Below are 27249 nucleotides of genomic sequence, written 5' to 3'. Positions count from 1 at the left end.
GTTTATTTAATTGCTCCTCACTTAAGTTAGTATAACAAGTGTCAGCATAGTCAAGAATCGGTAGAAGGAGAGATTGTGCTAGCGTAACTTTAGTTGGAATGGGTAGAAAGTTTTTCAATCTTCTCAGTGAGCCAATGGAAGAGAATATTTTTTTACTAACCTCATTTATTTGAGGTGCCCAAGAAAGGTGCCTATCAAAGATAACACCGAGATTTTTTGCTGTTTCACAGATTGGTATGCAGACGCCATCAAAAAGGACAGGTGGTAATTGTTTCCAGTCAATCCGTGAAATAAGTCTCGGGCTACCAATGATAATCACCTTTGTTTTTGAGGGATTGACTCTCAGACCATAAGATTTACTCCATTGACTTATGTGCATCAAATCCTTGTTTATTAAATCAATGGTGTCCGAGAGCCCGCTAAATTGAGTCTGTGAATATATTTGGAGATCATCTGCGTACAAGTGGTAGAGAGAAGAAATGTGATTAGTGATAGAGGAAATGAATATAGAAAATAATAAAGGAGACAACACGCCACCTTGCGGGACGCCAGCGCTTAGCATACACCAGTCTGAGTTACGACCATTAGTGTATACGCGCTGCCGACGCCCTCGCAAGTAACACTGAAACCAGTCAGTTACCTTAGGAGATATGTTAAGAGAACGTAGTATAGCTAGTAAAATGTCAAAATCTACAGTGTTAAATGCATTACTGAAATCCAGCAGTGCTAACACTGTAATCAGCTGGTTGTCCAAACCAAGTCTGATGTCGTCCGTTATTTGAACGAGGGCAGTAGCCGTACTATGACCACAGCGAAAACCGGATTGGAAAGGATTCATAAGGTTATTTTTGGATAGAAAGGGAGTCATTTGTTGATATATAAGACGCTCAAATACTTTTGATAAGAAAGGAAGAATCGATATTGGACGGAATTCGGAGTAACTATTCGGATTGGACTTTTTAGGTACAGGGATTATTTGAGCATCTTTCCAGATCGTAGGAAATGTACAAGATTTTATCGACAAGTTGTAGATAGATGTAATGATAGGAGCTACAAGGTCAATAATGGGAATAATCATTTTACGGCTAATGCAATCTGAACCCACGGCATCAGAGTTGATGTCTAGTATGTTCTTCTTAACATCACATACAGTAAACTGACTAAAAGAGAAAGAAGGAATATTGGGAGTAGAAGACGCTGAAATATTTCTAATAGTGCTTGTTTTTGTTGTACCATCTATGGTATCCGAAGACGAGAAATGCTTGTTAAGATGATTTACATCCAGATTATTTAAATTTAGTTCTTGACGTGCTTTCCCAATTCCAAGTGTTTCAAGAAATTTCCACACTTTAGAAGGATCATTGTCGGTTAAAGACCGATGGATATGGCGTCGTTGTTGATCTCTACATTGCATGTTGCAGCGATTCCGAATATTTCTATACTTCTCGCGATTTTGATCTGTAGGGTTCAACTTATATTTTGCTTTGGCTACGTTCTTACGATGTTGTAATCTTTTGATTTCATCGGTAAGCCAGGGAGCAGGTCGATGTTTTAAACGTACAGGACGAATGGGAGCATGAGTGTCAAATAATTGTGTCAATAAGGAATTAAAAATTGCAACCCGTTCATCAACTGTATCCGCAGCCAGTACTACTGACCAGTCGATTTTAGACGCATCTTCATGCAGGCGACTGATATCCACACCACCAAAGTTACGTAGCAGAAGGATTCTTGACTTTGCTTTAGGTGGTTTAACTTTATAGGATAGGTAAAGTAAATCATGATAAGATAATGCTGTAGCATTGCACTGACCATATTTCTCAACATGGTCAGTGGAGGACACGATAATTAAGTCGAGAAGTGAAGGATTGGAATTCGGAAAGAAGTGTGTGGCAGAGAGAGGAAGAATGTGTAAGTTAGATGCAGATATTAAGGAGTTGAGTCTCAAGGATCTATAATCATTCTTGATCAGACAAGTATTAAAGTCACCCATCAATATAGTGTGGTTATATTGAGGAGTAAATTTTTCAAGAAGGTATTCTAGTGAGGGAAAGTAGTCAATTGATAGGCAAGGATTATAAAAAACACACAGTAGAAGTTTACAATGGGAAAAAGTTAATTCAATAAAAAGATGTTCCGCGGAAGGACCAGTCTGAGGTACTGACATGCTGATAATTTTAAAAGGAATGTAGGATCGCAGATACATGATGAATACAGATATATTATGGTGCCATAGATATATTTTCCCTTAACTTACCAGCTGCTAGGCCATGGGTTGTGGCCAGCGTGGCTCAAATCTTTTGCCGCCTCCTTTTAGACCGTTATAAGCGTTTCTGGGTAGGTATCACCCCACAGATACAGACATCACAAATTCTACCACCGAATAATACTCATGATTGTCATTTTTCGGTTTAAAGGGTGAGTAAGTTGACGACCTCCGTGGTCGGGTAGTGTGTACACCGGTTTTCATGGGTACGCCACTCCGAGGTCCCGGGTTCGATTCCCGGCCGAGTCGATGTAGAAAAAATTCATTAGTTTTCTATGTTGTCTTGGGTCCGGGTGTTTGTGGTGCCGTCGTTACTTCTGATTTTCCATAACACAAGTGCTTTAGCTACTTACATTGGGATCAGAGTAATGTATGTGATGTTGTCCAATATTTATATTTATAAGTGAGCCAGTGTAACTACAGGCACAAGGGACGTAACATCTTAGTTCCGATAGGATGGTTGTGCATTGGTAAAGTAAGACATTTTAACATTTCTCACGGCGCCAATGTCTCTGGTGGTGACCATAAAGTGGATATTCATCATAAATAAATATCAAATACCTCACCAGTACTTGTAAGAACACTCGCGTACTTCGCGCACTTCAAGTACCTTTAAGTCATTAAAAGGTTGTCCACGAGAATGTCTATTGAACAGGTAATACTTATCAATTAGTGACTACCTAGCTTTCTTTTATAAATATAATTAATAAAATGCTTCGTCTCCAGGCTATGGAAGAAGGGCACTGGCAAGGCGGGAGAGCGTACTCGCTGGCTGAACTCCCCCAACGTGTACCAGAAGGTGGAGGTCCTCGAGACAGGAACCAGCGATCCCAAGAAGATTACCAAGGTAGAATATCTCAGGGTTGAGGCGGAGTAAGGCTTGAGAGTGCTGGCGTTCTGAGAGGGTTGATCGGAGAATTTGGGGGGTCGATAGATCTTTTCTGGCGCCAGGATGGATATTCGATTTTCCTTTTTTTTTTTTAATATTTACTTTTTTTTAAATATATTATTTTGAAAAGTTCAGTAGAGGAAGGATCTTTTTGATGTCTTTCGCGTTATTAAGTTAAAATGTTCAATCATGAAGTGTCTAATTGAAATTGGGTTTATCAATTGTTTATCTGTGTCTAAGAATACAAACAGATAATATATATTATATTATGAATTTAAAAAGATATACGATTGCTTTCAGTCCAAAGATGTAATTTTGTTTTTTCTTTTATTTATTGGACTAACACAGAGTGTGAAAATTTGGCTGCCTGTTTTATTTAATACCAAATGTTTGTTTATAATAAAAATTAAGCTAATATTTATGTTTAGGCGCAACTTTAATATAGACTCGAGGCTTTTGACGTAGATCGATATGGCTCTTTGGATATTGTCTGATTAAATTTCATAGTGCTTCAAACGTGTCTTCTGGATATCATATAGGCTCACTATTTAAATTTTAGTCAAATAAATAGTCTTTTTTTTTTTTATTAAAGACGCTGTTTCTCAAATTTGTCAACAATCTCAAGTGATTTTAAGCAGATAGAATTATGATCAAATGTCGGATTATTATGATTATTAATATTGTACCGGTTTTTTTTTTTTTCATTTAGTTTTACTATATGGGTGTGAAAAATACTCACCGATAGGATTTTTTTCTATATAAATGTATTGAGATGAAATTGTTAATTATATATATGATTGTATTGCCTTGTATTGATCGATATTGGTACAACATATCTGAATTTTAAATCATGGAGTGATTCGCAGCTTAGCGGTTAAACATCAGGCGATTTATTTGTACTTGTGTAATTTCACAGAGTAGACATTTTTCATTTTCATTCTAGTATGATAAGAATATTTTTCGCCTTTGAACGGTGAATATATTATTATATAATAAAAAAAAAATCGAAAAAACAAAAAAAAAAAAAATAACAGGTGTTTTTGGACGTCTGGTTGGAACGGAGTAGCTTTCGCTTTATATTGTGTATTAAATAACAGAAAATTAAATGAATTGACTATCGTAACATCTGACAGTCAAATGACAAGAAATTAAATTGTTTGAATTATAACAATAACAAAAATAAGTTCAATTGATATTATATAAAATCGTACGCAACAGAAGGAGACGGAGAGGTCGCGTGGGGGGGGGGGGGGGGGGGTCATAACGCTTTTTCCTTACGTGACGATTTCTGCCAGTTCACTTTACTGTTAAGAGCGTTTTCACATCATCCGATCCGATGTCCGATCAGATAGCTGACAGCCGAGAGCCACCATGTGCTATTTTCGACAAAATCGTTCCGATTCGGCCATTTGCTCCACAGCTTCGTCCGGGCATTGCGGGAAAACTTCATTTACCTATTATATTTGAGATGCAAAACAAGATCTGTACGAGGAAAGTATTGGACACATCCCATTGTGGAAGCTAGATAGAGGAGCATCTTATACTCTTGTTAGCAAGCTACAAAACGCACCTAAAACAAAAACGCAAAATGGCGCACACAGAGACAGCTTAAATGCACGTACAGCGCACTCGCGGACAACGGCGTCCGACGGCATCCGATATCGGATCGGACTATGTGTAAACGCTCTAAGCCGCGTTAAAGAACTTCGTTCCAATAAATATAGTCGTTGTAGAATTCTTTCATATATAATAAATGTTAACATATAGGCCATATGTAATGAGATTATGAAGAAACACATTCCTTTAAAGTTATGCGATTAATTGTAGTGTCTTTAGTGAACGCGCAAAATTTTTACATTTAAATACGTTTTTTTTTTTACTTGAATGATATGTTAGTCTTAAGTTTAGTAACATCACTATTAGAGTTTTTTTTTTTAATAATTATTCTATTGTGTGTATTTAAAGTTTAGTGTTTGGGATTTTTTTTTTAATAGCAACATTCAAATCTAAGGATGCTTACATACTAGTGTGATTGCGATTTAAAATTTCATTTGGATTTATTGATATTGTACAGCGTCAAATAAAAAATCATCTTTTTTTTTACCGAGGCTCATTAAAAAAAAACGCACAATTTAAATTATTTTGTCAATAGACATCAGTGTAATGTTTGATTTGATTGTGTGACAGTTCATTTTCGTTATTGAAACGCATATCGACGTTATTCGTATTTCAGTTTGAAAATAAATTTTATTTATAATGAAATGTTGCTATACTAAAAAAAGAATGGAAGGTCGTAAAAAAAAAAAAAAATCCCAAATAAAAAAAGGAATTCGCTTTCATAACAATATATCGCTTATAAAAAATATATATATATATCTAGAATCATATTAAAGATTTTATTGAATATAACGAATTTCTTTATTTATCTATCACACATATGAAATGCTATTGAATTGTGTGTGTCTAACGGAGCTGTGTGTGTTTATGACGTGACTAATACGATAATGTTTTGCAGTGGGTCGACGCAAACAACGAAGAGGTAAACCTGATGATATATTTTAATATTACTTCCCTCCTGTCTCGTCGGGGTTATGGGTTAAAACCTTATGCTTATTTTCTTCGGGTATTTGATTTATTTTAATTATAAAGATGTGTATACATGTATATTGGGTAGGGCTCAAGTCGCGCGTCATACGTCCTACCTTCAAACAAGAATATCAGTCGTTGCGTTCGGATTTGAGTAACATAGATAATAATCAGCCTGTAAATTTCCCACTGCTGGGCTAAGGCCTCCTCTCCCGTTGAGGAGAAGGTATGGAGCATATTCCACCACGCTGCTCCAATGCGGGTTGGTGAAATACACATGTGGCAGAATTTCGTTGTAATTAGACACATGCAGGTTTCCTCACGATGTTTTCCTTCACCGCCGAGCACGAGATGAATTATAAACACAAATTAAGCACATGAAAACTCAGTGGTGTCTGCCTGGGTTTGAACCCGAAATCATCGGTTAAAATGCACGCGTTCTAACCACTGGGCCATCTCGGCTCTATATATAGCAGATTTGAGTGGTGAGTGTAATTACAGTCATAACAGATAAACATCTTAGTTCATTAAAGAATTATTAAAGACTGTTTACCAAAAGGTGGCCTTTTTGGTAGTCCGATGCTAGAAGGATCTTAAAAAAGGGATTTATTTTTATAAATATAATTGCAATTTACTTCGACACTGTTTGACAGATCGTCATGATAGTTAGTACAATTATGTTTATTTCAAGGTGAAGGTTTCGTTATACGAAGTACGTAGCTGCACCTCGCCGCTAGATGGCGCTGTAGCATATCAGCTTATATATCGTTTCGATCGTTAAGACTATTGCTATATACTACATATATATATATATATACCGGGCAGTCTGGCGAGTTTTTCTAGTATGTTATAAGATATAGTTTTTTATCTTGTCAAGAAATTGTCAACAATTCAAATTTAAATACATTTATTCAACATTTGTTATTGACCGATAAAATTCTACTACCGTTTCGAAAAAAATAACATCTCACACCTGAAAAGAACTGGTAAAAGAAACTCAACGGGTTTTTTTTGTCAGAACATTGTGTCTTTACAAACTAGTCATCGACCTATGAATAGTTCAAATATGCCAAAATATCGCAATAATATGACAAAATTCACACATGTACAATCCACATCTAAATTGTCGACCTTTTTTTACTAACCGTACTGAAAAATCGAGTGAACTTGTTTTGCTGACTGTACCATCTGTAATTATAATAAAAATTTGGACGTTGAATTTTTAATGTTATACTTAAATTTGTTTATTATATTTAAGTTCGAAGCTTAACATATTAACATTTTTAATACATGTTTTTTTTAAATGCATCATAAAATAAATCAACTACCCAACTCATGTACATCCGGTCATAACTTTTGTTTATTTACAGGGTGTTTATTTTTATCTATTTATTTTTATAAACATTAACATTATCGACACAGCAATTACTTAAACGCTTCTAATTCAAGAGCATTTCATGATTACCCTGGACTAGGATAAAATTGTACATTTTATCCGTATTTATATCGAGTTTGTACAGTGTAGGGTTAAGAAAATAAATTAGTAAAGGTGTTGCCATGTAATCCTATCCTTGCACTGTTTATTTTTCATCCTAGTAACTCTTTTGTATGATTTTATTTCATTGTGAATGTCTTTTTTTTATTTGAATCGCTAAAGTCCAACTGTCAATGCCTTTAAGCTTTGCATGGGTATAATTATAAAAAAAAAATATATTTAAAAAAAAAAAGCTATACTGTACATTCTCGAGTCCACCAGGTTGATAAATGTTTTGCTTTTTGCACTTCATACTCTCACTGCAACCAAAATACTAACCCTTTAAATAAATATCCTCGCTTTATTTAACTGGCAACAATTTACTAATTAATATATTTCTTTTCCCTACACGGTAATCTTCGCGGCGTTACAATTGTAATAATGTTGGATATTCGACTCTGTGACGCGCGTCAGTGGGTTCAAGATGGCTCGCCGGCTCATTCAAGCACACCCGTCAAAATAGACACGCTACAGTTTGTGCCCAAGAACACGAATCCGAGGGAATTCAAGCAATTGCAACAGCAGGTTAGTTGTATTTTTGTTTTTTATTTTGTGGCTTATAGGGGGTAACGATTGGGGGGGGGTGTTATATATGACAAAAATCATAATTACATAACATTTCTCTAATAATTTATATGATGATTTTAAGTTACTGATTGGACGATAACTTTATGGTTATAATATTTCTTCAGCCAAGGGTTCGAACCAAACTCGAATTACATTTAATTTTTTTTTTTTCAAAATTCCCTTCGTGTTCGGTAAAGGACAATATCTTTTGAGTCTACACGTGTCGTATGAATATCTCTTCTACCACTAATTTGTTCTTGGTGGGGTTTGAGTGAAAAATGACCGTATATGTCTCACTGCTAAGATGAGGCCTCTCTCTTTGAGGAGAGGGTTTGGAGCTCCACCACCACGCTGCTCCAATGGCCCCAGGTTTCATCACGATGTTCTCCTTCACTTCCGAGCACGAAATGAATTATAAAAGCAAATTAAGCTTATGAAAATTCATTGGTGGCCTGGACTTGAACCAGCTGTCATCGGTTAAACGTCTCGGCTGGTTATGGAGTTCATATTGTGTAGTTGGTATTGGACTACAATACTACCTAACCTAACCGGTTAACCTTCGAATACTTTATATTATATACTAAAACCTTCTCCGAAACGTGCCGCGTCTCCTAGTACGAGTTTTACGTATATAGGTTTAGTATTTTTTAAAGTCTACATAATATAAATAATTATGATTTTTGTTACTAAATGAATGAGAGAGACTCGACTCTCATTGAGTTGTTTGTGTATCGATGTTTTATCATTTAAATAAAGCTCATTGCTTAATTAATAATCACTGATCATAGAATGATTTTATTATGTCGTTATTTGAAATAAAATCAGATCAAAGACAACCGCCGCGCCGATAAGATCAGCGCGGGCCCTCAGTCTCATATCCTGGAGGGCGTCACGTGGGACGAGGCATCCAAGCTTGTTGGGGAGGACGCGGCCAACACGCACACCGGTGATCACGTGGTGAGTGAATATTTTTCTTTATTAACTATTGTAATAATAATTCATATTACTCGAGTAAACTTACATGACATATTTATAACGAAGGCGCGCTCCTGTAAATTATAATGGACGTGTCTTAGTATGAGTGAGTGACGCTCGTGCTTATAATACGTCTTAGTGTGCGTTAGATGGCTAAGAGCTAAGAGTAGGGAGAGCAGAAAAAATAGAAATTAATATCTGTTAAGTCTTTCTTATTTACAAAAGTAATTATTTTAACGTTAGAACCTTCGTAAGTGATTGTCAATTATTATTACCTGTAATACGCGATTACTGTTATTGGTTTTCATAAATAAACGTGTCGTAACGAAGATCGAACCCCGTTAATGCAGGTGCTGATGGGAGCCGCCTCGAAGGGTATAATTCAGCGCGGCTACCAGCACAACGCGGCCGTGTACAGCGCGCCCTACGCGAGGAACCCCTTCGACCACGTCACCGACAACGAGATCGACGAGTACAAGCGCACCGTGGAGCGGAAGCAGAGACACGATTGTTAGTTTGGCTTTTTTATGAGAATCCGGCTCGAAGGACCAATTATTTTTAACTTGATTTTTCTTACTCTAGCGAATATATATTCAAGAAAATAGTAATACTAAATTTGGTATGCAGTAGTGTTTCGTACTTAACTCGATTTTAAGATGATTAGCAGTCATTATACAAGTGCACGCGTCCCGCAGATGACACGGACATGTCGGAGTCGGAGGCCGTGAGCGCGGCGCAGGTGACGTCCCCCAACACCAACACGGCGCCCTCCGACACGGAGGACGACTCCCGCGACGGTGCGTGCCAACACCGACAGCCCCTTATTCACACATAAACACTAGTACACACACGTTGATATGATATTTAGTCGACAACCAATCAAATCAAAATGTACTTTATTCAAGTAGGCTTTTAAAAGCACCTCCCACGGAATGTATCGCCGAGGAACTCATTAGTTACACTTTTCCAATTACGGGAATGTTGCCAACCGAGTTATTGGGTTTTTCTATCGAGAAATTCACAGTAGAAGCTCGGAGCCCGATACATACATACATCCATACATACATACATACATCCATCTATACATACATACATACAAACATACATACATCCATCTATACATACATACATCCATCTATACATACATACATACATCCATCTATACATACATACATACATATATACATCTATACATACATACATATATCCATACATACATACATACATACATACATACATACATCCATCTATACATACATACATCCATCTATACATACATACATACATCCATCTATACATACATACATACATATATACATCTATACATACATACATATATCCATACATACATACATACATACATACATACATACATCCATCTATACATACATACATACATACATCTATACATACATACATACATACATACATCTATACATACATACATACATACATACATCTATACATACATACATACATACATCTATACATACATACATACATACATACATCTATACATACATACATACATACATACATACATACATACATACATACATACATCTATACATACATACATACATACATACATCCATACATACATCTATACATACATACATACATACATACATCCATACATACATCTATACATACATACATACAAACATACATACATCCATCTATACATACATACATACATATATACATCTATACATACATACATATATCCATACATACATACATACATACATACATACATCCATCTATACATACATACATACATACATCTATACATACATACATACATACATACATCCATACATACATCTATACATACATACATACATACATACATCCATACATACATACATCGATCTATACATACATACATCCATACATACATACATACATACATCCATCTATACATACATACATACATATATACATCTATACATACATACATATATCCATACATACATACATACATACATACATACATCCATCTATACATACATACATACATACATCTATACATACATACATACATACATACATCCATACATACATCTATACATACATACATACATACATACATCCATACATACATCTATACATACATACATACATACATACATCCATACATACATACATCGATCTATACATACATACATCCATACATACATACATACATACATCCATCTATACATACATACATACATATATACATCTATACATACATACATATATCCATACATACATACATACATACATACATACATCCATCTATACATACATACATACATACATCTATACATACATACATACATACATACATCCATACATACATCTATACATACATACATACATACATACATCCATACATACATACATCCATCTATACATACATACATACATACATCTATACATACATACATACATACATACATCCATACATACATACATACATACATCCATACATACATCCATACATACATACATACATACATACATACACTTGTAAATTATCGTTGCTGTGCATGTGTGTGTGTGTCTGTTTAAGACATTGTCACCATAATTACTTAAACTGCGTCGGTCGTCAGATGCTCGACGAAAAAGTGTCTGCGATGTAATCATTGCGCACGCGACTTTATATTTGGATGAATAGATAAAATACAGTACGCAAAATAAAATTGGATTTGATACTTAATTTACGTTTATTTACATAAGCAGCCGGTAAATTTCCCACTGATGCGCTAAGGCCCCCTCTCCCTTTGAGAAGGTTTGGAGCATATAACCGCGCTGCTCCAATGCGGGTTGGTGGGATACACATGTGGCAGAATATCTTTGAAATTAGACATATGAAAACTTCACGATGTTTTCCTTCATCTGAGCACGAGATGAATTATAAACACGAATTAAACACATGAAAATTCAGTAGTGCCCGCCTGGGCTTGAACCCGAAATCATCGGTTAAGATGCACGCGTTCTAACCACTGGGCCATCTCGGCTCTTGATATGGATACTTATATAGAATTTATTTTATTAATAACCAGTTGACGCCCGCGACTTCGCTCGCAATTTAAGGTTTGGTCGACTAGCGTTGGACAGATAAAGTAGCCTATCTCTCCTTGGAGTTCAAGGTTGCTTCCAAGTTTCATCAAATTCGGTTCAGCGGCTTGGCCGTGAAAGGGCAACAGACAGACAGAGTTACTTACCCATTTATAATATCAGTACAGATTAAACTACAACATTTTTAACTAAACATTTCCAGAACAACGCGTGCTCCGGATAGAGACGAAGCAGGCGCCCGTCCGCAGCCAGCCGGAGGTCGTCCTCAGCGACGGTGAGGCTTCGAAGTGTTGCCATTTAAATATATATATATCCAAGCATTTTGTCCCGTTTTAGTCAGTTTCGCATGACTAGAACTCCATAACTAAATCACGGCTATCGTACCCAGCTTGTAATGTTAGCCGGCTAAACTGTTATATGTTATGACTATGTGTATATATATCTAGACAAGATTTTATTCGAGTAGGCTTTTACGAGCACTTTTGAATCGTCATTTAACAAACTATATTAAGTGAAGCTAGCACCGGTTCGGAATGTAGATTATGCCGAGAAGAACCGCCAAGAGAATCGGTAGTTACTCTTTTTTAATAGTCACGGAGGTCGTCAAGTTTAAAAGATCTCAGCGTACAGACGGGAAGCGAGTTTGTTTTACATGATATATAAATATAGATTTACAAAAGAGTCATCAGGAAACATAGTTCTTGCTCTGATATAAAAACTGTTCGATCCAGACTTCGTACGGGTAAAACTAGTCAAAAACTAACCCCTTCCATTGGGTACCCCCCCCCCCCTCTCGTCATAATTTCTATCGCCAAACAACAATACTTAACATTTGTGCAGGTCTCAAGGCTAAGCGAGTAACTACAGGTACAAGGGACATAACATCTTATTTCCCAAGGTCAATAGCGTATCGAGGATTCAAGGAATGGTTCAGTTACGGCGCCCGTGTCTATCACAAGTGGTGTCGCCCCGTCCTTGTTTAACTTTACACTGTACGACTTGTGAGAAAGAGATGAAACGAATTTCGTATCGATCTCGGTTACACATTCGCCTCATCTCTTTCCAACGAACGGGTTACTGTGAAGTTAAAGAGAGACAGGACGAACGTTTCGTGCGTTTAATTTTGTCGTACTCTGAATGCACTGACGAATCGATGACATTTGAAATACCGACGACATCCGTTTTTAGACGTGTTTAGATGTGTCGAATACAAGCCTAGCATATATCCGTCTAGATATATATATATACTATGCAGTACTATATCTCAGGAAGTTGTAACTAAATATATAAAGTTTAGCCGACTATTTTAGTAACCGTATAAGCCGTAGCGTGTTCATATCGATCTCCTTGTATTCGTAATGATTGCGAGCGTTTGGATGTTATTTCCTCCGTTAGAACATAACATATTTGACTGATTATCTTTTGTATGTTTAAAATGTTAACAGATTTCGCTTTCGTGGCAACCCTATCGGTGTTTCCTTTCAGGGTTGTCACGAAAAACATTTTTTTTGTTTTTCGTTTTGTTTCGTTGAATTAGTCAAGTATCTGTGCAACTTATTCAGTACGAGTAGTGACCCTTGCTTGATCGCATGTACGTTTGTGTCCCCTAGTTGACACGACGGATTTCTTGGCCATGGAGCGAGAGCACGCGGACAGGACTAGAGGTTAGTTGGATGTCGTGTAACAGACGGACGGACTCGCATCTTGTATATGTATAACAATTCTGTTACTTGCAAATTTATTTTATACTCATATCGGATTCGAACCTGCACTATTGACTCTAAAAATGCTAACTAATGCGTACTAATTCGTGTGATTCAAATGGATAACACACAACGCACAGCTTAAACTGATTTAACACAAAATATTGCACAGAGATTCCATATAATACGCAGGCGAGCATTAATGGTGAATTTTTAAATCTCTCATCTCCTATAGGGATGAAAGTTTATATGGTTTTTTTTTAGAAGTAACCCCTAAGGCTCTTAAGTCATTATTATTAATATTGTAATTGTTATTAATAAATTTGCAAGTGAGTGTTAACGTGTAACGCATTTAACAGTATGCGATGGATGTGTTTCGAGACAATTTGTAACGTAAATGTAATCGAATGAGTTCATTTAAGTTATTTACATAATTGTTCGAGACAACCTATTCGTACAGAGTTACTAACTAGGAGGTCTTTGCACATGATATGTGGACGCATTCGAAACGCGCGTTTTTGTTGCGTCGATAAAGTCGGTTTTGATTTTTTTCTATTTGAATTTCGATAGCAATTTTTTTGAAATTTTGACTCCATAAAATTTGGGTCAAATTCGATGCCTTTAATAAAAAATACACATAACTTAATATTTATTGTATATTAATATAGCATTCTACCTGTGAAAAGTTTTAATAATTCGATATTTAGTTTCGGGGATTACCCTTTACAAGCAAATATACCTCTATTAAATAAGTGTAGATTTACGTTTCGTTTGACGCGCATTAAAAGCTTGTCGTGTGCATAGACCCTAAGAGTACTAACAGTTTACACGGAACAAGTTTTTTGACTACAAAATTTAATACGTGCTTAGAAGTTATGTGATCGAAAACGATGCGAATATAGTTTTTAATTGTGAACCCGTTTCGATAAGATTCAAACCGAGATCCGAACCTGCTTTCCGATGACGAGGTATTCCTCGACTCGACGTCCTCTGTACCGTCGGGTACGTCGTCGGTACCGATCCAGGGTCCCGTGATAGTCCGTGCCCAGTACACCGCAGTACAGGGTAGCGTCAGGCGAGGTGAGAATGACTGTTCAAGCGAACCTGTTCTGTGCGTTTCAATAGAATTTGTACAAAAGTTCGCTGGTGTTCTTGGAGAAGAGGAAATGTTGCTAATTATTTACGTGTTTTTTTTTTAAATTAATTTATCATAGACCATAGATTTTGTTACAGTTAGAAAAACCATTCTTGGCTTAAACTGTCAACATAACACACAATCGTATGTAATGAATCAAATCAAAATATACTTTATTCAAATATACTTTTATAAGCGCTTTTTAAACTCATCTTTACAGAATTGTGTTAAACGTTAACGCTGGTTCCGAATATACTGAAGAACCGGCAAGAAAATCTATAGTTACTCTTTTCCAACATTTCAAATAGAATGTGATGTTAATTAAATACAATTAAATTTATATAATATATTCGGCTTGAAAGTCAACGAGTCTTAGCTCAACTCTATCTAATCTTGTGTTGAATAATATGCCTTATTTATTAAAGTTATTTTGACGAACAGTTAAAGGCAAAGTTAAAAATATCTGTAGAATTTTCTAATACAAATTTTATAAAACAGGGAACAATATTTTTTTCGGTCTTTAATAAGAAAACTAATAATCTTTCATTTTAATAATATTCCTTTACTTATAAAATCCACTTCTGAGCTATCGATATTGAAAATGTCATTTTCCACGAACTCATAGATAATAAATACCACGGATCAGCAATTCAATTCAAATCGTTTGTTAAACTACTTATAATAAAACTTCGTGTTGATGATTGGCAACTTTTCCTGTTACCTTTGGTGCGAAAACATCTACCAAGAGATTTTATCATTATACCATTTTATCCCGTTAACTTTTCGTTCAGTTCTATTGAAATGTACTTATTAGTGCTTGTATGTCTGTGTGGGGTTTCGTAGGGCTTTATGTATCGTTTTAGTTCGAGGGACAAATGATGTTTGTTTGGTTGTGTGAAAGGTTGTTAAATTAAGGGAGGGGGGGTGATCAGATTATGTATCTTAAGATTGTCAATTTTAGGGGACGAAGTCAGTTGTAATGTTATATTTGTGAGATCACTTTGGTGGTTAATAATTAATTGAAATAAACCTTATTCAACAGTTATTACAGTCGCTATTAGTTTGCCATTAAATCGTGATGATTTAGGGGATCACTGTCAGTTCTGCTGGAAATCACCTGGCTACGGGTTCGAACCCTGTGTTTCAAAAAACTTAAGAATAATATTATACATAATAATTCTCCTGCGCAGTTTACATAGTTCCTGTTGGGAGAGAATGTAGGAAGTATATTTAATAAGAACGAACGAAGTATAAAGAGTTAACTTTTGACGTTGATGCCCAGCAGTGGATCGATACGAGCTAGAAATACTTATTTGAATGATAAATTGGACGTAAGAGTAATCGAATGTGATGTCTGTGTGTTACAAATGTGTTGTCTTCGCTAGCTTTGGTATTTGAATCTCTATAGCTTAGTATTTAAGGTTCATTCTATATCGTTGATTTTTATGTAGACTTTGATGTCATGTGACGTCACAAGCTCCATCATCAGGCTTGTCATTGTCAACATTATCGTTCATTGAGTCATTACGTTCAGTTTCGGATCTCACTAGTTCATTGTTGTTCATTTGTCTGTGTTAAAATGTGGTCTCAAAACTCATTATACATTTTAACCATTCGCTTAATATCACTAACGTTGGCTAAATAATTCTCCACTAACAGGTACGAAGGTAACCGAAGCTAATGTTGAAGTTTTTTCATCGCACAAGCGTTCCCTTCATCAATACCCCAGAAATCCTAATTTTGCTAATGTAAAAAAAAATTACGAACCAAACAAACAGCCAAAGTGCAAAGTTAGCCTTAATTCCAAATTAGTAGCAAGTAACGAAATAGTTTTGTATAATGCAGGTAATATTAGTAGTCGTTCCAGTCTGTATTCAGTGCCGTCTATAGAGTGGGATCACTGCAAATTCGACTATCCTTTGCGCACGCGTTCTCTCCCGCGGCAGAGAAAAAGAGACCCAAGTAGATTATACAGAACAAGATCTCAGAGCGGTTTTATTAATTCGTACATAAAAGATCCTGAACCAATTCATTTCCACGTACCCAGATGTAATTCTTGTGGTACCATCGTTAATTCCTTCTCGAGAGGCATAAAAGCAGATACGAATAATAAATACGGTTCTGTATATTTCTCGTTCGATAATATATCGCAAAAATGTATAGATGATGTTGAGTTTAATGTTGTTAAAGTAGAAGAAACTGTATTACCAGTGTATAAAGTAGCTAATCAAACGGAATTCGTTGAAAGTCAAGAATTTAATGAAGACAATTATCTTGGTGAAATCTGTAATACATATCCATCTGATAACAATGTGACAAAAGAAAATACGGATACAAAACATGATGTTAATGATTTAGAAACGAGCAACGGAAAGAAACTTGACAGTGAAGTTGATGATTGTGTCGGTAAACAAGAAAACGTTTATAGAGCTGAATATGCAAACAATATAGATCAAAACGAAGAACTGCTTAATATAACTTTAGATTCAGCTGACGGCGAATATCACAGTTTTACAGAAGACATGGACTTCGCTGAAGTTGATTACGAGAGTCCAGTAAAAGATCTAGTAGGAAAAGATATACGCGACTATTCGGTTCCTATAGATCTGTATTGCGAAGATTACACCAAGAAAGATGTGAGTCCGACGAAATCACCTCAAAAGAGAATGGATTTGATCAAAACGAATATTCTAGAACCGATTTTAGAAGAATCCAAGAGTTCATATGATGACTCAAGCCATGATAAAGTTGATAAGAAAGTAGAATGTACGAGAGATAATTCAGTTGATCTTGAAATCGTAACTACGATAGCTGATAATGACACTGACATTTTCGTTCCAGACGATACAAACAAAAAACTAAATACACAAACACATAAAGGCATGTGTGTGGATGACACTGATAGGTCCTTTATAATATGTTCTCGAAAAGATCGGTACAGTTCATTGAGTGCATCAAGTGGGAATGGAGTGAGTTTAGATTCAACGGGTGAATTCGAAAAGTATGAAACAGTAGCTAACGTTATTACGACTATTTTGTATAGAATTGACTTAAAAGTTGAAGAAAGTGATGTTAAAAATGAATCATATGAACAGAGTAGTTTGCAATCTAACTCTGAAGTTAAATGCGAAGAGAATGAAAACACAGATAGTTTTTCGATCACACAAATTGTAAAGAACATCGAATTGAACGTAAATTTGAGCGTATCTACAGCAACCGAAACGAGCGATATAGATATTAAAGAGTCCAGCAAAGTAGTTGAAGCTATAATATACTTTATTTTTAATATAGCATTTCGTATTTGTAGCAATAAAGAGAAATGTCACACGAAAAAGGCGACCAAGAAAGTGGTTACCGTTGTTGATTTTGAAGATATTCTTTCTACGACTTCGTTAGGTTGGTTGTACTTTAATGAGGATTGTTACAAACATTTACATGAAAGTGTTGAAGAGATAAAAAAACATGAAAATGATATTGAACATCCATCCAAACCTAATTATGAATTTGATAATGATATTTGTGCCAATGAAAGTAATAAAAGTCTTGTTGAAAAAGCTAGCAAGACACTTGTTACGGTTGTCGATTGTGAAGATATTCTTTCCAAGACTTCAATGGAACGGTTGTACTCTAAACACGATAAATATTCACAAGAAGACAACGAAGATACTAAACCAAAACACGAACGAACGTATCCCACAAACGTAATCGACAGTGACGTTTTAGATACTGAAAATAAGAGTATTTCTAATACAGATTTGGATTGTAAAATCGCTGCTGTGATCGATTTAAGTTTGAACAGCGATACTACAACATACGATCAAAACATGGCATTCATAAATGACAGTCGAGAGGTATCTCTGACGTATTACGAAATGTGTAAAGATTTGAACGAAACGAGAGCCGAAGACGTTAACGATCATACAATCGATATTGCAACTGAAATTTTAGACAGATTACTCGAGAGGTCGTTTCGAATAAACGAATTCGTCGAAAGTAGAAAGACATTTAACGAAACGTACACAGTAGAGACAGAAGAGATGAATACGGCGTTCCTCGTTGATGACTTCTACCGATCATCGTCACCCCATCGAGATGTGTTCGACGTGTGCACCGAATCACCAATTAAACACGCCTCAGATTCATTCACAGCTGATGATTTGAGTCTCTTATACGATAAAGATGATGCAATTTTGGGTTCTCCGTTCGTTAAAGCAGCGAACTTGCTAACGATGTCGAAAACTGTTCGCAAAGGAGGTATTAAATATTGGGTGTCGTTTGACGAAACAATACCGAGCGAGAGGCGTTACACGAGATGCGTACCAAGATCGAAGGATAATCCTAGCTTTCTCGTCATCGATATCGATAAACACGATTCTGATAAATTAGACACAAATAACGACGAGTCTGCTGGAGAACCTGCTAATGTTTCTGTTGATCGTAAAGAAAATGAAACATTTACAACAGAATCAGCTTCTAATTATAATACATGTGATTTTGAACTCAGTTCTAGATTAGAAATAAGTGATCGTAAGGAAATACTTCTATACAATACTAGGGATGTGAACAGGTTACATTCAACATGGCCGCCATACGAACACACATTGTTTTATAGAATTATGCCTAGATTTAAACTATCACAAAGTTTAGATCTTAGTTAATGATAATACGACGAAAAGGATGCCTGGGATGGGATTTATTTTATTGTGATTTTCTGGTGGTCCTTGGTTCCGCTGGTGATCCTTTAAAAGTAACTTTTGGATGAATATGATGATGGAATATGACTTTTTCATTTAACGACGAACTCGTTATATAAATGTTTCATTTGACAAACAAATCCATTTAATAATAAGTTAGATTCGAACATTTAAACTTTTAACATTCAGCGTATCAGCAAAGTAATACAGAGATTTATGTGTGTGTCGAATAATCTTTTCGTCGTTGCGTCTTATTGAAGTAATATTATTAAAATAACAATTAAAACGCAATAAAAACCAAAAAATAAGCACATAGCGACTTTTGGAGGCGCGACGACGTTTTATAAAACGCTGTTTGACTAAAGATGTGTCTGTAACGTTTCGTGCGCAAATGATAACCTGTCAAATTACGGAACCGTTACGATACTTAAGAAAGACGTTACCTATCGACTCCTGCGCAGATTTATGATCATTTTCAAATTAAGAGTATTGATAACGTCATGATTAGTACAATGGTTTGTTTGTTGGTTTGTATGTAATTATTTTTTTATTATTATTGTTTTTTTTATTTTATTTTTCGTAAGTATTGTCTTCATTGTTTTAAAAAGTACTTTAAAGTTTTTATTTTAACGATTTTTACATGATTGTTCATTAACATATATATTCCTTTAATTGATATGAGTTTCTAAGCCGACGTTGTCGTTCGTTAAAGCCCTGTGTTATACTAAATTATAAAAATGATTAGTTTAGCTTACGTATGTTACTTTAAAAGCTCGAACTACGGTAAATCTTAAGATTTTCCAGTAAAATCTAAGATTTACCGATTATGAATGGTAAATGTCAATAAAACTTTGGGATTCGAACTTTTACCATCGTTCACTTGGTAAGTCTTAGGATTTACATGTTAGGTTATGTTAGGTTGGAATGGTGAAAGTTCGAAAAAGTCGTCCCTTTATAATAAATACTTACATTTACCAACTCATGTCGGTAAATCTTAGGTTTTACTGGAAAATCTTGAGATTAACCTTAGTTCGAGCTTTTACAGTAATACGTATATAACTAATGGCGTTTACTCGTATCGTTCTGGTCTGTTATTAGCAATCAATTCCATTTGAATTACGCCTCGTATATGAGTAACCTTAAGCAAAACTATTCGTTTCTTGAATTTAGTAACCGGGCAAAAATCTCATGTCCTACTAATAATAAGGTTTCAACTGTACCATATTAACTAACAATACTTATATCTGGTTTAAGAATTTTTATGGGAGTTGCTAGCACAGGGATCACCCCCTCTTTCCTCAAAACTTGGTTTATCAAATGGAAGAATTGCATATAAAAAAAAAAAAACAAATATATTTGTTATTAAGTTTTGATGGACAAGAGAGGGTTACAGAAAAGCCGTAAATATATATTGCATGAAATATTTTTTAGTTTTTGAGTTCGGTCGGTAACACTAATGGGATATATCTATTGATATATTCATGTTTAGTAAACGGCCCTGATGTAGGTGAAGGCTGAGTTATTGCATGCCCTCTGCTTGCAATAGTTGAGCCTTCGCTGAGACAGAAGTATATTTAAAAATAAATGTAATGTATAATATATTTCCATTGGGCTTATGTGAACATGCTGTATAACGAATGAAGGATCAGTGGGCTATTGTAGTCCCCACTTGTAACAAAAGCTTTAAGCTTAATTGAAGGTGTTGAATAGGAATACTAGTAATTCTCTATCATGGGACATTGCTACTATTCTCTTTAAAAATATATTGGTTAGGTTAGGTTGGGTTAGAATCTTATACAGCGTGTTTGTATACAGCCAAATATTTAACACAATGTATTTTCGTATTGAACTGCTTTTGATGCCTATATAATGCCAGACTACATATATTTGAATTAAAATTCATTGAATGTTTCGTGTTTCGCACGCTCGCTTGTTTTGCTATTATAAATAAATAATTAAATAATGTTTTTAATGTTTGGTTTGATTTTTAACGTATGTTGTGCTTTACAATTTTATGTGTTTCTTTTCTGTCACCATATTTAGTTATCTGCACAGATTATAAGTGTTTTGATTGTTTAAAGGTGGATATATTTTAATTTTATGCATGTTTCTGTTAGCTCACGTAAGATTGCTCGTTGGAAGACCAAAATATGTATATCGATTTAAAAAAAATATAAGATCTGTTGAAAAAGGTCTTTGAACATATCCTTGAGGTTTAAATCAGGATCATCGATCTGATCATTTTCTGGTCCAAGTATTTGGAAAATTCAACCGTTGAACTTTCAACAAAAACAATTTGATAATTAACTCTTGGGTCCAGATTTTATGTACTTTATTATTTTCTTTATATATCGTAAAGTATCAGCTCGTAGTCCCATTGCTGGGCTACTTAGCAAAAGGGTGGAAAACAATTAGAGCTTATTCCAACATATTACTTTATTGCGTAGTTATATACATAGAGTAAAATTATATCTCAATTTAATCTGTATAATCTTTAGAAAAAACGTTAGAAACAGATGGATTTGAAAATCTTCTATCAAAGATCAAATTCTAATCAGAGTACTTGAGTTTAATTTGTGTTTATTTATGTGCTCCGCAATAAACAAACATCATGACCGTTCTGCCACAGGTTTCAAATATATGTAGAAATCTCTACATATATCTCAAAGGAGTGGAAGTATTTGCCCATTTGTGGGATATTAACGAGCTGTTACTTTTGTTTAATAATATTTTTTTAACGCATAAATCGCACAGCCACCTTGCGAATGTTCGACTATGTTAAAAAGTTGCTTTTATGGAATGGAAATGCTAGTCTTATTGTTATGGACATAACGATCAATTTCGGTTGCAATTTAATCTTACCGCATGTTCAGCTTTTGGTTGGTTTCGGAAAAGAAGCCTCGTGCTGATAACGATTACGGGTGAGTTTTATTTGCTTTGCATATTAAGCACTGTTTGGTATATTGTACAGTTTATTTATGTTTATAATATTATAACAGGGTTATTTTATATCTTTTGTCCAAATGACAGTTCCAAATTTAAAATTTATACCCAAATTTAATTTAAAAAAAAAACTTTGTCTCACACTAAAATCAGAACGTGTGGATACCCCGCATCTTATCATTCGCTTCAAAACCTTGAGGGTATCCATAATTGTTTTAATTTTGTGGAATAGTATTGTATGCCTTTAAAATACAAATCTCATTAATGACCTGTTTTTGTTGTTGGCTATATATATTAAAATAACCCTGTATGTATATAATATATGCTTTTCTATATGTTTACTGTTTGCTAAGTTAATTATTTGTATATAAATCTATCCTGTTGATTCTTGACTTGGAATAGCTTAACTACTTGTCCGAACGCAACGTGTGGAAACCCTATTTGATTTGCATATTTGAATAATAAGGCAAATAAAACAAATCAAGGGCTTTAAGTTGCAACATACTTTCATATATGTATATGTTATTAACATAAGGTTGTGCTAGTGGAATACTATAGTGTATATTTTTAACATATATGTATATATATTTAATTGGATCCTATTTGTTATTTATTTTGACAGTGGATTTTAAAAATTATATACAAAAGTTACGACATAGTAGACTGGTCAGCTAGTGTATACATAGCTTAATAATATAATGATGGGGCTATAAAGTTGAGTACACTATCTCATCAGTCCGATACTTTGAAGGTTGACTGAGTCAGTGTCAACGCCAGTGCGTTGCCATGACAACCGAATGTATTTGTTATTTATAGTAAATCGAAATAATTTTTAAGTTATTTAAAGAAATGTAAAGTCACCTCCCCATTCGATTCGAAAACGGAGTGAAGATAAACAAACCTTAGGCACCAGCTATGCACTATAAACATTTTTTGATTAACATATACCTATTTCTGACATTCAAAACGTCATTTTCTCGCGAATCAATAATAATGCATACCATGAATAATTCAGGGTCTTGTCTTGATCTTTACTCGATGATAGGGTTTTGTCTCGTCTGGGTAAACCACCCACCCGTCAGATAATCTGCCCCCAATGAGCAATATTTAGTATTATGGTGTTCCGGTTTGAAGGCTGATTTAGTGTAACTACAGGCACAAGGGACATAACATCTTAGTTCCCAAGGTTGATGGCGCATTGGCGTTTTAAGGAATGGTTAATATTTCTTCCTGAATACAATATTTGACCTTGAATTGGAGCGATATAATTGGTCGAGATTAAATTTTTACTTTACTTAAATAAAATCTCGACCAATTATATCGCTCCAATTCAAGGTCAAATGCTGTTTATTAGTCTGCACTCCTCTGGGTACGTTCATCAAGCCGGAGAGTCGAATCTCTCGTCAACTAATCAATAATTTAGAAGTATATTACGTTAATGGCTGAGGTTTTTCTATGTCGTTACTTGTAGTATTATTTTGATATTGTTATAATTGTATTGTTTATGAATAATATAACATTAATGTATTTTGTTTATGTTTCAGGCGAACATACCGTCAACGGTGACCACTCTGACGCCCATCAGAGCACTTTCTCCCACAGCAGTAAAGAGGTAATTTAGGATTTAGGAGCAAAATAAATCTACCCCAACAAACTTGAAGCTTTTTTAGTAGGGTAGCTCAAAAGTCAGCTCAAAAGTTTGTGGTTATATAAATCTTGTAAAATTACTCAGGGCTCACCGTCCAAGGAGGTATCGACGGAGGAGTCTCCTAAGAAGGACAAAAAGAAGAAGAAGGGTCTCAGGACGCCCTCCTTCCTCAAGAAGAAGAAGGAAAAGAAGAAGGACAAGTCCAGCACGCCCCAGCCCGCCTAGAGGTAACAGATCACACAGGCCCAACTTTAATTCAAAAAGTTTTTAGGTAATTGAATTGAATCGTTTGTTGGTGCACGAAAATTTGTACTTAGAAATATAAATTACATTAATAATGGGTCGAGATGGCCCAGTGGTTAGGACGCGTGCATCTTAACCGATGATTTCGGGTCAAACCCAGGCAGGCACCACTGAATTTTCATGTGCTTAATTAGTTTTTATAATTCATCTAGTGCTCGGCGGTGAAGGAAAACATCGCGAGGAAACCTGCATGAGTCTAATTTCAACGAAATTCGACCACATGTGTATTCCACCAACCCGTAGGAGCAGCGTGGTGGAATAAGCTACAAACCTTCTCCTGAAAGGGAGAGGAGGTCTTAGCCCAGCAGTGGGAAATTTACAGGCTGCTAATGTAATGTAATAAATATAATTACATTATATCACATCAAAATATGGATGATGATGTCCAGATCGATTTCGGACACGTCGGTAAATTACCTGAATAACCAGCCAACTGCGCAGGACACTGTAATCGTGCACGTTTGTGCGCAAACAAAGGTGCTCTCAATTTCGTCACTCTCATAATCCGACCGGAGAGTTCAGGCACAGTGCACTGGTTTCCGTGCGCACCGAGGAATCGAGACTCCGTTATTTACTGAGAATTATTCGACGAACTCGATAACTTTTTAACGGCTTGACCTGGAGTTTGAAGCCCTCTTGAGATGACCTCGAGATTTGCGTTCTTTTTTTTTGGAATTAGTAAGATACAAGTGGCATAATATCTCAGTTCCAAAGTTTGGTGGTGCATCATTTATGTAAGAAATGGAACTACGACCCGTTCTTTGGTCGGTGATCGCATACCATCTGGTTCACTTGCCCGTCGGTAACCTGTCATAAAAAAAGAACCAGAAATGAGGAAGTCGGTTCCTTAGTTCTTTATTTTACGCAGTAATGGTTGGTTGTGTTTCTACGCATAGAGATGTTACGAAGATTTAGCCAAAGAGTAGTTCTATAGTAATAGATTAGTAGTCTTATCCCCCCCCCCCCAAAATGGCCTAATTATGTTATTTTTGTCCACAGATAAAACTCAGAAACAACACTGCCATCATGCTTTCAAAATAATTGTAATTTAAGGGTTCCAAATTTATCGCAATGATTATCGCTTTTTAAATTGTTTCTGTAAAAATATGTTAAAAATGTTCGTGTGTAACCCACCTGTCGTTAAATGTTGCCAGGTCACGGATAGATGGCGCTCAATGCCTCGCTTGAGCATCGCTCGGCTGAGCCAATACTCGGCTCTGAGCGTTTAGTGTTAGGGAGTAGATTCAGACAAATTATTATTTATTCGAAGGTAAATTTTAAACGTAATGCTATTCTTCTAACGACTTGCCAGACGACTTGTGAAACGTTGAAAAATTTTAAAAAATTTCTTTTTTTTTTTTTAATTTTACGTTATTTTTCCGACTTGTACGCGAGTTTTGAACGGAAATGTTGCAATTGACGATTCGTAACGATATTAATCTTGTTATTCAAATATGGCAACTATTTCTTAGGATTCAATGAATTAAAAAAATAATAATAATAATTAATGTTTTTGATAAATACTAGATTACGGAGTGCTCAAGTAATTCTTATGATAGTATTTTTAACTGGCAACATTTTCGCTCAAAACACACGGACGGTGTTTGGTGCATTCTATTCGTATAATTGTATTTTTTATAATGGCATGTAATGCTTTCCATGTTAGGGTGAAGACCCGCGCCATTCGTGCTTTTATAATAATATTAAATGAAAATAACCGCTTACACGAAAAGCCCGCCAATATAACGAGCACGGATACAACATGGCGGCTTTGTGTTCGGTAAATATTATTAAAAATGAAATATAATATATAGCACTATCGATGTAAACTTAAGAATTTATCGGCTAGCCTACGTTTGTAGATTTTTTAAATTATTTTTTTCTTTCGAAATTGATGGGACGTAACCGCGGTGTATTCAAATATGGCGGCGGAACATTATGCAATTATTCCCGCGAACTACACAAAGATACCTCATGTCTGCCATATTAATTGAATAATCCGCCTTTTTGCAAACCGCCAACGAATACACCCTATACCGTCTTATTAATAATTCTGACAGAACAAAAGTCTATATAAATATCACAGATAATAAATTTTTAGAGAAAATAATTAAATACATACATTTTTTTTATTAATAGGACGGTAAAAGTACACATTTTATTTTAGATATAAGGCCCAGATTAAATGAAGTTTTTATTTTTAATACTATTTTTATTTGATTTTATTTTTTATTAAGGGCCTTATCAATTTGACATTACCTAGAGGATGTCTAGAGTTGTTAAAATGACAAGTTGATTTTTTTATTATTGATACGTTATATAGAATGTTTCGAACGACCGCGCATTTGCGATCTTTTTCAGTTCCAAGCATTCTGTATTAAAAAAGAATAATTTTTAAGATTGTATTTGTATCTTTGAAATTATGACACCGGCATTCTATGCAACGTTTTGTGTATTTGTAATGAAATAAATTATTAGTTTTAACTTTGGGACTTTTTTTTCACCTCCACAATGCTGCCAGATTACCTGGTTTAGTTTTAAGTTTTTAGCTTAAAAGAGTTTATTTGTATCATGTATTTTTTTATTTCTACAATATATGCTGTTTGAAAGTTTATTACGGACTTTCGTGTTTTATTTTAACCTGTTTCTTTTCTTATTTTATATATATTTTACGGCCTAATGCATCAATACCTTGTAGTGTAGTACTTTAAAAAAAAACGCGTGATCGTATGTCACAGACTTGGGTATATTTTTGGCGGGAAATTTGACTGCTTCGGACATACTATCTGGAATCAGAAAATTTATCCTTATAGTTTTGTTATTAATTATTATTTATTAAAAGTTATTTATCTTTCATTTGTTATTGTAAAGATAGTTATTGATCTATTATTTTTCCATTTTTATTAAATACTATTATTTTTTTAATTGTAATTTGTC

General features: G+C 35.0%; 2 protein-coding genes across 7 annotated transcripts in view; both read left to right on the top strand.

The window, feature by feature from the left end:
• The window catches only part of Hts (hu li tai shao), a 95148-nt gene extending 68351 nt beyond the window's left edge, over positions 1-26797 (top strand). The window contains exons 11-22 of one of the 6 annotated variants that reach the window (XM_064219712.1): positions 2993-3113; positions 5671-5694; positions 7690-7800; positions 8668-8799; positions 9168-9327; positions 9513-9614; positions 12089-12160; positions 13497-13550; positions 14520-14669; positions 23906-23973; positions 24094-24280; positions 25312-26797. In XM_064219712.1, coding sequence (XP_064075782.1) covers positions 2993-3113; positions 5671-5694; positions 7690-7800; positions 8668-8799; positions 9168-9327; positions 9513-9614; positions 12089-12160; positions 13497-13550; positions 14520-14669; positions 23906-23973; positions 24094-24234 — 1135 coding nt within the window. In that variant the 3' untranslated portion in view covers positions 24235-24280; positions 25312-26797. The remainder of the gene's footprint in view (positions 1-2992; positions 3114-5670; positions 5695-7689; positions 7801-8667; positions 8800-9167; positions 9328-9512; positions 9615-12088; positions 12161-13496; positions 13551-14519; positions 14670-23905; positions 23974-24093; positions 24281-25311) is intronic. The other 5 variants (XM_064219711.1, XM_064219713.1, XM_064219715.1 and 2 more) reach the window with 5 other exon arrangements.
• LOC113400646 (uncharacterized) lies at positions 16359-19382 on the top strand (the record flags this gene model as incomplete). The annotated part of the gene is made up of 1 exon (XM_026640282.2): positions 16359-19382. A coding segment is annotated over one exon (3024 nt), but the record flags the coding sequence as incomplete, so codon positions are not given.
• Positions 26798-27249: the final 452 nt, after the last annotated feature.

The sequence above is a fragment of the Vanessa tameamea genome, chromosome 29 (genome assembly GCF_037043105.1).
Source record: "Vanessa tameamea isolate UH-Manoa-2023 chromosome 29, ilVanTame1 primary haplotype, whole genome shotgun sequence".
Taxonomy (NCBI): Eukaryota; Metazoa; Arthropoda; class Insecta; order Lepidoptera; family Nymphalidae; genus Vanessa; species Vanessa tameamea.
This window is presented reverse-complemented; position numbering and strand designations above follow the sequence as displayed.